The sequence below is a fragment of the Arachis stenosperma genome, chromosome 8 (genome assembly GCF_014773155.1).
Source record: "Arachis stenosperma cultivar V10309 chromosome 8, arast.V10309.gnm1.PFL2, whole genome shotgun sequence".
NCBI lineage: Eukaryota > Viridiplantae > Streptophyta > Magnoliopsida > Fabales > Fabaceae > Arachis > Arachis stenosperma.
Window position 1 is genome coordinate 23,130,318 of NC_080384.1, and position 12,523 is coordinate 23,142,840.

General features: G+C 35.9%; 1 protein-coding gene across 1 annotated transcript; it reads left to right on the forward strand.

Annotated features, from left to right (window-relative positions):
• Positions 1-9,340: 9,340 nt before the first annotated feature.
• Positions 9,341-10,123, forward strand: LOC130945608 (uncharacterized). Its single transcript, XM_057874316.1, has one exon. The coding sequence runs from the start codon at positions 9,341-9,343 to the stop codon at positions 10,121-10,123; it is 783 nt and encodes a 260-aa protein (XP_057730299.1).
• Positions 10,124-12,523: the final 2,400 nt, after the last annotated feature.

Consider the following 12,523-nt stretch of genomic DNA (forward strand, 5'->3'; position numbering starts at 1 on the left):
AGAACATTGATGAGCAACAATGACACTACAAAGAAGCAAATGGAGAGCAGCAAAAGACCAATAGAAGATGAAAAGCCAACAAAGGCAGATGAAGCCGAAGATCAAGTTGTGATGCCAAACAAGGACACTGAGAAACTCAAAGAGAAGAACAACCAGCCACACAGTTCAAAAGAAGTGATTCAGGGAAAGCAGCAAGTGGGAAAGAGCATCACACCTCCACTGCCATATCCCCAGAGGTTCAGCAAAGAAACTAAGGACCAACATTTTCATAAGTTCCTTGAGACTTTCAAGAAGCTGGAGATCAATATTCCCTTGGCTGAAGCACTTGAACAAATGCCTCTGTATGCCAAGTTTTTGAAAGAGCTTATCAACAAAAAGAGGAGTTGGCTTGAGAAGGAAACTGTGTTACTCACCGAGGAATGCAGTGCTGTGATTCAAAGAGGCATTCCACTAAAACTCAAGGATCCAGGAAGCTTTGTAGTCTCATGCACTATTGGCAGAATGGTTCTCAACAAAGCTCTCTGTGACCTTGGTGCCAGTATCAACCTAATGCCTCTCTCAATGATAAGAAAGCTTGCCATAGAAGAGCTTAAACCCACCAGGATGTCATTGGTCATGGCTGACAGATCAATCAAAACACCCAATGGAATTGTGGAAAACCTGTTGGTAAAGGTTGGGGAGTTTATTTTCCCAGCAGATTTTATGATTTTGGATACTGAAGAGGAAGGAAACAATTCAATCATTTTAGGAAGGCCATTTTTAGCCACAGCAAGAGCCATCATTGATGTAGAAAAAGGAGAGATGATCTTCAGGGTCCACAATGAACAAATGGTCATAAACGTTTTCAAGTCAATGCAACACATTTCTGAGCAAGAGGACTACGTGAGAGTGGATATGATAGAGAGTTTGGTGGAAGAAATGTTGGAAGATAACCCTCAAGAGCAAGAAGAAAATCAAGAGACAACAGAGGAACAAGTAGCCGAGATGTCTATTGAGCAAGAGGAAAAACAAGACAAGAAGGGAGAAGTACGAAAACAAGAACTGAAGCCATTACCCACCCATCTCAAATATGCATTCCTGGGTGCATCAGAGAGCTTCCCAGTGATCATCAGTTCGTCCTTGACAAAAAAGGAAGAAGGAGAACTTCTTGATGTACTCAAAGCTCACAAAGATGCTTTAGGATGGACCATTGACGACCTGAAAGGCATCAGCCCTGCAGTGTGTATGCATAAGATCCTCTTGGAAGACAACTCCAAGCCAGTGGTTCAACCTCAAAGAAGGCTAAATCCCACAATGAAGGAAGTTATCCAGAAGGAGGTAATGAAGTTGTGGAATGCAGGGATAATCTTCCCAATATCTGACAGCTCATGGGTAAGCCCGGTCCAAGTTGTACCAAAGAAAGGAGGGATGACGGTCATCACCAATGAGAAGAATGAGTTAATCCCTACTAGAACAGTGACTGGGTGGAGGATGTGCATTGATTACAGGAGGCTGAATGATGCCACCCGCAAGGACCATTTCCCTCTCCCCTTTATTGATCAAATGCTTGAAAGATTAGCTGGCCATGCTTACTATTGCTTCCTTGACGGCTACTCCGGATACAATCAGATAGTGGTGGATCCAAAAGACCAGGAAAAGACCTCGTTCACATGCCCATTTGGAGTTTTTGCCTATAGAAGAATGCCATTCGGGTTATGCAATGCCCCAGCCACTTTTCAAAGGTGTATGCTTGCAATTTTTTCAGATATGTTCGAAAAATTCTTAGAGGTCTTCATGGACGACTTTTCTATTTTTGGTGATAATTTCAATGCTTGCTTGCAACATCTAACTCTTGTCTTGAAACGGTGCCAAGAAACTAATTTGGTTTTGAACTGGGAGAAGTGCCATTTCATGGTACGTGAGGGTATTGTTCTTGGTCACAAAGTTTCAAGAAAAGGGATAGAAGTTGACAAGGCAAAAGTGGAAATCATAGAAAAGCTTCCTCCACCAGCTAATGTGAAATCTGTTAGAAGTTTCTTAGGGCATGCAGGATTTTATAGAAGGTTTATCAAGGATTTTTCTAAAATAGCTAAACCTTTGAGTAATCTGCTTATGATCGATACTCCTTTTGTTTTTGATGAAAATTGCCAGCATGCCTTTGAAACTTTAAAAAACAAACTCACAACAGCACCAATCATCACACCCCCAGATTGGGAGTTACCTTTTGAACTCATGTGTGATGCAAGTAACATTGCAATTGGTGCTGTGCTTGGCCAAAAGAAGGGAAACTTGCATCATGTCATATATTATGCAAGTAAAGTATTGAATGAGGCTCAAAAAAATTACACCACAACAGAGAAGGAATTGTTAGCTGTAGTCTATGCATTTGATAAGTTTAGATCACATTTGATAGGATCCAAAATTGTGGTTTATACTGACCATGCTACCCTTAAGTATTTGATGTCAAAGCAGGATGCTAAACCAAGACTTATCAGGTGGATATTACTCCTACAAGAATTTGATATTGAGGTAAAAGACAGGAAGGGCACTGAGAACCGAGTTGCGGATCATTTGTCGAGGCAACCACAAGAAACAATTCAAAAAGCCTCCCAGCCTGTGAATGAAAGTTTCCCAGATGAGCACCTTTTGCAGATCCAGCAAACACCTTGGTTTGCTGACATAGCAAACTATAAAGTGGGAAGGAAGATACCTCAAGAGTTCTCTAAGCAACAAGTGAAGAAGTTAATCAATGAAGCAAGAAAGTTCTTATGGGATGAACCCTTCCTGTTCAAGAGATGTTCTGATGGAGTAATTAGAAGATGTGTCCCTGAGAGTGAAATAAGGGATATCTTGTGGCATTGCCATGGTTCAGCTTATGGTGGACACTTTGGCCCAGAAAGAACAGTTGCAAAGATACTGCAGAGTGGCTTCTATTGGCCAACTATCTTCAAGGATGCCAGGGAGTATGTTCACCAATGTAATGAATGCCAGAGAGCGGGGGGGGGGGGGGCTGACAAGAAGGAATGAGATGCCTCAAAATTTCATCTTGGAATTGGAATTATTTGATTTATGGGGAATTGATTTCATGGGACCCTTTTCCCCTTCCTATTCTTTCAGATATATCTTGGTAGCAGTGAAATACGTCTCAAAGTGGGTGGAAGCCATAGCTACAACCACCTGTGATGCACAAATTGTTCTGCAATTCCTTAAGAAGCATATCTTCACTAGATATGGAGTTCCCAAGGGTCTTGTGAGTGACGGTGGTAGCCATTTTTGCAACAAGCAGATGGAGAAACTCCTCCATAAATATGGAGTCATTCATAAAGTAGCCACGCCATATCACCCTCAGACCAATGGTTAGGCTGAATTAGCAAATAGGGAATTGAAGAAGATTTTGGAGAAGACAGTAGGAAGTACAAGGAAAGATTGGGCTCGGAAGCTGGATGATGCACTCTGGGCATACAGGACAGCTTTCAAAACTCCCATTGGGAAGTCCCCCTTTCAGCTATTATATGGCAAATCATGTCACCTCCCTGTAGAGCTTGAACACAAAGCGTTTTGGGCTACTAAACTCCTAAACCTAGACAGTTGACGTTTTTTGCTGCACTTGATCACAAATTAAGAATAAATTAATTTAAATATTTAAAATTTAAAATTTTTATTTTTTTGATATTATTCAAATTTTATATTTTTTACAATTAGAAAAAATTATTTTTTTAGTTTAAAAATTAAAAAAAATAATAAATTTACAAATCTGTTGTTTACTAGATATTGCATGGACATTATTTTATTTATTTATTTAAATAAAAAACATTTAATAATATAATTTAAAAATTCAAAAATAAAAATTTAGTTTTTTAAAATTTGTTAATTTTTTAAAAATATTTTTTTTTCACCGGATAATGCTACACCTAGACAGTTGACTTTTTTTGCTACACTTGCTCACAAATTAAGAATAAATTAATTTAAATATTTAAAATTTTTATTTTTTTATTTTTTGGATATTTTTGGAATTTTTATTTTTTTACAATTAGAAAAAATATTATTTTAGTTTAAAATTAAAAAAAATTTACAGATCTGTTGTTTACTAGATATTGCATGGACATTATTTTATTTTATTTATTTAAATAAAAAACATTTAATAATGTAATTTAAAAATTCAAAAATAAAAAATTTAGTTTTTTAAAATTTTTTAATTTTTAAAAATATTTTTTATTTTTTTATTCACCGGATAATGCCACAGCTTGACAGTTGACGTTTTTTTGTTATACTTGTTCACAAATTAAGAATAAATTAATTTAAAAAATTTAAAATTTTTATTTTTTTATTTTTTATTTATTTTTGGAATTTTTTTAATTTTTTACAATTAGAAAAAAATATTATTTTAGTTTAAAACTAAAAAAATAATAAATTTACAAATTAGTTGTTTACTAGATATTGCTGGATTTTATTTTATTTAATATAAATAAAAAATTTAATAATATAATTTAAAAATTCAAAAATAAAAAATTTAGTTTTTTAAAATTTTAATTTTTTAAAAATATTTTTTATTTTTTTTACCGGATAATGCTACACCCAGACAGTTGACGTTTTTTTGCTGCACTTGATCACAAATTAAGAATAAATTAATTTAAAAAATTTAAAATTTAAAATTTTTATTTTTTGGATATTATTCAAATTTTATATTTTTTTTACAGTTAGAAAAAATTATTTTTTTAGTTTAAAAATTAAAAAATAATAAATTTACAGATCTGTTGTTTACTAGATATTGCATGGACATTATTTTATTTATTTATTTAAATAAAAAACATTTAATAATATAATTTAAAAATTCAAAAATAAAAAATTTAGTTTTTTAAAATTTGTTAATTTTTTAAAAATATTTTTTATTTTTTTCACCGGATAATGCTACACCTAGACAGTTGACTTTTTTTGCTGCACTTGCTCACAAATTAAGAATAAATTAATTTAAATATTTAAATTTTTTTTTTATTTTTGGATATTTTTGGAATTTTTTATTTTTTACAATTAGAAAAAAATATTATTTTAGTTTAAAATTAAAAAAAAAAATAAATTTACAGATCTGTTGTTTACTAGATATTGCATGGACATTATTTTATTTTATTTATTTAAATAAAAAACATTTAATAATATAATTTAAAAATTCAAAAATAAAAAATTTAGTTTTTTAAAATTTTTTAATTTTTTAAAAATATTTTTTATTTTTTTATTCACCGGATAATGCCACACCCAGACAGTTGACTTTTTTTGTTGTACTTTTTCACAAATTAAGAATAAATTAATTTAAAAAATTTAAAATTTTTATTTTTTTATTTTTTATTTATTTTTGGAATTTTTTATTTTTTACAATTAGAAAAAAATATTATTTTAGTTTAAAAATTAAAAAATAATAAATTTACAAATTAGTTGTTTACTAGATATTGTTGGATTTTATTTTATTTAATATAAATAAAAAAAATTTAATAATATAATTTAAAAATTCAAAAATAAAAAATTTAGTTTTTTAAAATTTTAATTTTTTAAAAATATTTTTTATTTTTTTTTACCGGATAATGCTACACCCAGACAGTTGACGTTTTTTGCTGCACTTGATCACAAATTAAGAATAAATTAATTTAAAAATTTAAAATTTAAAATTTTTATTTTTTGGATATTATTCAAATTTTATATTTTTTTACAATTAGAAAAAATTATTTTTTTAGTTTAAAAATTAAAAAAATAATAAATTTACAGATCTGTTGTTTACTAGATATTGCATGGACATTATTTTATTTATTTATTTAAATAAAAAACATTTAATAATATAATTTAAAAATTCAAAAATAAAAAATTTAGTTTTTTAAAATTTGTTAATTTTTTAAAAATATTTTTTATTTTTTTCACCGGATAATGCTACACTGATGACGAATCATCTTAGCCTAGTTTAACTAGTCTATTTCTTTTCTTTTCAATTAATTTTATGCACTTTCTTGAGCTATAAGCAAGCTAATTGGATAGAATTTCATGTTTCCTTTGATTCAATCAACCATGGATGAATTAATGCAATTTCATGAGATTTTGTGCTATAATTGTCATATATTATGAAAGAATAACAAACTCATGATCTTGAGCATAGCTTTGATGTGTTTGGTTGATTGATGATAGGTGAAAAGAGCTTTGAAGAAGGTTGAAGAAAGAAGAAAGGGCAAGGAGCAAGAGAGAACGAAAAGCTTGAGCAAAAGCTTGCCTCAAACTTTAGCTCAAGCTTTTGGAAAAGTTGACATAAACACCCTGGAGGACAAAAGCTTGCGCCAACGTTTGCCTCAAGCTTTTTGGCAAACGTTGGCGCCACTCATGCATGCCCTGGAAAAGAAAAGCTTGCGCCAACGTTTGCCTCAAGCTTTTTGGCAAACGTTGGCGCCACACATGCACACAAGGGGATCCAACGTTTGGCTAAAAGTTTGACCTCAAACTTTAGCCCAAACGTGGACATCAGCAAAAGGGGGTGGCTGATATAAAAAGCTTGAGTAAAAGTTTGCCTCAAACTTTTACTCAAGCTTTTGTGATTTATGTCCCGGTTCAAAATGGGTTTCTCTCCAACTCCAAGAGCAATCAACAGAGGCCTTTTTCAACCCAATTCCATCAAGAGCAAAGGCCCAATTCAAGGCTTGAAGACCATTTGAAGAAAGTGTATAAATAGCCTAGAATTTAAGTTCTTCAGGGAGCTTTCTTTTAGAATTTGGATAGTAGTACTCACAGTAGAGAGCTCACTTTACATTTTTCTGAGTTGTTGTTCTCGGGGAAGGAGAATTGAATTCTCTTCCTCTTAGTTTTTGTGTTTTCAATTTCATCTACACTTGCCTTGAATCTTGGGTTGAAGAATTGAGAAAATTCTGTCTCAATCTCATCTTGAGATCTCTCTGTTTTCACTTACTGCAACTTTTGGAAATTGAATTTCTGATTTACTCTTCTACTGTCTGATCTTTAAATTTCTTGCAATTGCTCTCTAAATTTGGATCTAGGAAGGCATTGAGATCTAGACTTGTTTATCTAGTCTCTTGGGTCCTGAGATCTATTGGTTTTCATTTTAATTTCCTTGTTTAATTACTACACCAAGTTTATTTTCCTTTTAATTTGAGATCCGGTTCAACTAACTTCATCATCTACTCTTCTGTTGGTTAAATTTTACTTTTCTTTGTTTAATTTCTGCAATCCCACATCCCTGACCCATTTACAATTCAAGTCATTTACATTTCTTGCACTCTAAGATTCTGCAATTTACATTTCTTGCTTTCTAAGTTTCTGCCCTTTAATTTCTTGCACTTTAAGATTCAGCACTTTTACTTTCTTTGCACCTTTAATTTTCAGTCAATTACCCCTCTCCCTTTAATTTCATGCAATTTAGCTTCTGTTAGATACAAATCACTCAAATTAAATCTTGTTCGCTTGACTAAAATCAACCACTAAACTAAAATTGCTCAATCCTTCAATCCCTGTGGGATCGACCTCACTCCCGTGAGTTTTATTACTTGATGCGACCCGGCACACTTGCCGGTGAGTTTTGTGTCGGATCGTTTTCCGCACATCAAGTTTTTGGCGCCGTTGCCGGGGATTGAATTAGATTGACAATGATTAAGTGAGGTGGTAGTTTAGATCAAGCACTTTTCCTTTAATTTTTGACTAACACACTAACTGTTTGAATTTTTGCTTAAGCTAACTAAAACTTCATTCTAGCAATAGATTGAAGTGTCACTGGTTGTGTTTCTTTTGTGTTGTTTGTATGTCAGGTACAGGGAGAATTACTCCTGTTTTATCTGAAGCTGACCAGAGAACTCTAAGGAGAATAAGAAGAGCTGAGAGAGGGAAAGGCATTGTTGGAGAGGAAGAATCTGAGGAAGAATACCACGAGATGGAAGGAGATCCATCTAATCCAGGAGGAGGGGTTAACAATAACCCTCAACAGAGGAGAGTACTGGCCTCCTACACTTTTGCAAATGCTAGACATTGTGGAAGAAGCATTCTCACTCCAAATGTCAATGCAAACAACTTTGAGTTGAAGCCACAACTCATTACACTTGTCCAGAACAATTGTTCCTATGGAGGAAGCCCACTAGAGGATCCTAACCAGCACCTATCCACCTTCTTGAGGATTTGCGACACTGTCAAATCCAATGGTGTGAATCCTGAAACTTATAAACTTCTGTTGTTCCCATTCTCTTTAAGGGATAAGGCCGCTCAATGGCTAGAAACATTTCCGAAGGGAAGCATCAACACTTGGGATGATTTGGTGAGTAAGTTTCTTGCCAAATTTTACCCCCCTCAAAGGATCATCAGGTTAAAGACTGAAGTGCAGACATTCACGCAAATGGAGGCTGAAAATCTGTATGAAGCATGGGAGAGATATAAGGCTCTGCTGAGGAAATGTCCACCAGAGATGTTCACTGAGTGGGATAAGCTGCAGAACTTCTATGAAGGGCTCACTCTAAAGGCTCAAGAGGCACTCGATCACTCAGCTGGAGGATCATTGCAACTGATGAAAACTGCAGAAGAAGCTTAAAATCTCATTGACATGGTGGCTAACAATCAGTATTTCTTTGCTCATCAAAGGCAACGCCAACCATCACAAAGAAGATGAGTAATGGAGCTAGAAGGAGTGGATTCAATCTTAGCTCAAAACAAAATGATGCAGCAACAGATTCAACAACAATTTGAGCAAATGACCAAAAGAATTGATGGCCAACAAGTAGCATCAGTGAGTGCCACAAGCCAACCAACCAATCCTTGGGGGCAGAATGAGAACCAAGAGGAACAACAACAAGAGCAAGTGCAGTATATGCACAACCAAGGTTCAAATGAGGTGTATGGTGATACCTACAATCCATCCTGGAAGAACCACCCAAACCTCAGATGGGGGGATAATCACAACCAAAACCAACAACCATGGCAGAGGAACTCAAACCCAAACACCTTAAGAAACAACCAAAACCACAACCAACAGCAGACTAGCCAAAACCCTTACAGAAAACCCCAAAATAACTTCCCCAACTCCAACCATTTTCCACCCAATAACCAACTCACTAACCAAAACATTCACCATCAATCATCGACACCCCATAACCAAGCAACTTCACATGACTCTCAGAGGATCACCAACCTGAAAATGCTAATGGAGAAGATGATGAAAAACCAAGAATTGACAGCACGGAACCAGGAAGCATCCATAAAGGGCCTGGCAAGGCAAATTGGTCAGCTCTCCAAGAAATTCACCAATGAAAGACCATCAAGTTCTCTGCCGAGTGACACAATCCCAAATCCTAAGGAAGAATGCAAGGCGATACAATTAAGGAGTGGGAGAACATTGATGAGCAACAATGACACTACAAAGAAGCAAATGGAGAGCAGCAAAAGACCAATAGAAGATGAAAAGCCAACAAAGGCAGATGAAGCCGAGGATCAAGTTGTGATGCCAAACAAGGACACTGAGAAACTCAAAGAGAAGAACAACCAGCCACACAGTTCAAAAGAAGTGATTCAGGGAAAGCAGCAAGTGGGAAAGAGCATCACACCTCCACTGCCATATCCCCAGAGGTTCAGCAAAGAAACTAAGGACCAACATTTTCATAAGTTCCTTGAGACTTTCAAGAAGCTGGAGATCAATATTCCCTTGGCTGAAGCACTTGAACAAATGCCTCTGTATGCCAAGTTTTTGAAAGAGCTTATCAACAAAAAGAGGAGTTGGCTTGAGAAGGAAACTGTGTTACTCACCGAGGAATGCAGTGCTGTGATTCAAAGAGGCATTCCACCAAAACTCAAGGATCCAGGAAGCTTTGTAGTCTCATGCACTATTGGCAGAATGGTTCTCAACAAAGCTCCCTGTGACCTTGGTGCCAGTATCAACCTAATGCCTCTCTCATTGATAAGAAAGCTTGCCATAGAAGAGCTTAAACCCACCAGGATGTCATTAGTCATGGCTGACAGATCAATCAAAACACCCAATGGAATTGTGGAAAACCTGTTGGTGAAGGTTGGGGAGTTTATTTTCCCAGCAGATTTTGTGATTTTGGATACTGAAGAGGAAGGAAACAATTCAATCATTTTAGGAAGGCCATTTTTAGCCACAGCAAGAGCCATCATTGATGTATAAAAAGGAGAAATGATCTTCAGGGTCCACAATGAACAAATGGTCATAAACGTTTTTAAGTCAATGCAACACATTTCTGAGCAAGAGGACTACATGAGAGTGGATATGATAGAGAGTTTAGTGGAAGAAATGTTGGAAGATAACCCTCAAGAGCAAGAAGAAAATCAAGAGACAACAGAGGAACAAGTAGCCGAGATGTCTATTGAGCAAAAGGAAAAACAAGACAAGAATGGAGAAGTACGAAAACAAGAACTGAAGTCATTACCCACCCATCTCAAATATGCATTCCTGGGTGCATCAGAGAGCTTCCCAGTGATCATCAATTCGTCCTTGACAAAAAAGGAAGAAGGAGAACTTCTTGATGTACTCAAAGCTCACAAAGATGCTTTAGGATGGACCATTGACGACCTAAAAGGCATCAGCCTTGCAGTGTGTATGCATAAGATCCTCTTGGAAGACAACTCCAAGCCAGTGGTTCAACCTCAAAGAAGGCTAAATCCCACAATGAAGGAAGTTGTCCAGAAGGAGGTAATGAAGTTGTGGAATGCAGGGATAATCTTCCCAATATCTGACAGCTCATGGGTAAGCCCGGTCCAAGTTGTACCAAAGAAAGGAGGGATGACGGTCATCACCAATGAGAAGAATGAGTTAATCCCTACTAGAACAGTGACTGGGTGGAGGATGTGCATTGATTACAGGAGGCTGAATGATGCCACCCACAAGGACCATTTCCCTCTCCCCTTTATTGATCAAATGCTTGAAAGATTAGCTGGCCATGCTTACTATTGCTTCCTTGACGGCTACTCCAGATACAATCAGATAGTGGTGGATCCAAAAGACCAGGAAAAGACCTCGTTCACATGCCCATTTGGAGTTTTTGCCTATAGAAGAATGCCATTCGGGTTATGCAATGCCCCAGCCACTTTTCAAAGGTGTATGCTTGCAATTTTTTCAGATATGGTCGAAAAATTCTTAGAGGTCTTCATGGACGACTTTTCTGTTTTTAGTGATAATTTCAATGCTTGCTTGCAACATCTAACTCTTGTCTTGAAACGGTGCCAAGAAACTAATTTGGTTTTGAATTGGGAGAAGTGCCATTTCATGGTACATGAGGGTATTGTTCTTGGTCACAAAGTTTCAAGAAAAGGGATAGAAGTTGACAAGGCAAAAGTGAAAATCATAGAAAAGCTTCCTCCACCAGCTAATGTGAAATCTGTTAGAAGTTTCTTGGGGCATGCAGGATTTTATAGAAGGTTTATCAAGGATTTTTCTAAAATAGCTAAACCTTTGAGTAATCTGCTTATGATTGATTCTCCTTTTATTTTTGATGAAAATTGCCAGCATGCCTTTGAAACTTTAAAAAACAAACTCACAACAGCACCAATCATCACACCCCCAGATTGGGAGTTACCTTTTGAACTCATGTGTGATGCAAGTAACATTGCAATTGGTGCTGTGCTTGGCCAAAAGAAGGGAAACTTGCATCATGTCATATATTATGCAAGTAAAGTATTGAATGAGGCTCAAAAAAATTATACCACAACAGAGAAGGAATTGTTAGCTGTAGTCTATGCATTTGATAAGTTTAGATCATATTTGATAGGATCCAAAATTGTGGTTTATACTGACCATGCTGCCCTTAAGTATTTGATGTCAAAGCAGGATGCTAAACCAAGACTTATCAGGTGGATATTACTCCTACAAGAATTTGATATTGAGGTAAAAGACAGGAAGGGCACTGAGAACCGAGTTGCGGATCATTTGTTGAGGCTACCACAAGAAATAATTCAAAAAGCCTCCCAGCCTGTGAATGAATGTTTCCCAGATGAGCACCTTTTGCAGATCCAGCAAACACCTTGGTTTGCTGACATAGCAAACTATAAAGTGGGAAGGAAGATACCTCAAGAGTTCTCTAAGCAACAAGTGAAGAAGTTAATCAATGAAGCAAGAAAGTTCTTATGGGATGAACCCTTCCTGTTCAAGAGATGTTCTGATGGAGTAATTAGAAGATGTGTCCCTGAGAGTGAAATAAGGGATATCTTGTGGCATTGCCATGGTTCAGCTTATGGTGGACACTTTGGCCCAGAAAGAACAGCTGCAAAGATACTGCAGAGTGGCTTCTATTGGCCAACTATCTTCAAGGATGCCAGGGAGTATGTTCACCAATGTAATGAATGCCAGAGAGCGGGGGGGCTGACAAGAAGGAATGAGATGCCTCAAAATTTCATCTTGGAATTGGAATTATTTGATTTATGGGGAATTGATTTCATGGGACCCTTTCCCCCTTCCTATTCTTTCAGATATATCTTGGTAATAGTGGAATACGTCTCAAAGTGGGTGGAAGCCATAGCTACAACCACCTGTGATGCACAAATTGTTCTGCAATTCCTTAAGAAGCATATC

Bases quoted from the DNA above. Each gene is read 5' to 3' on its own strand.
- LOC130945608 (XM_057874316.1), top strand. From the start codon at position 9,341: ATGAGCAACAATGACACTACAAAGAAGCAAATGGAGAGCAGCAAAAGA.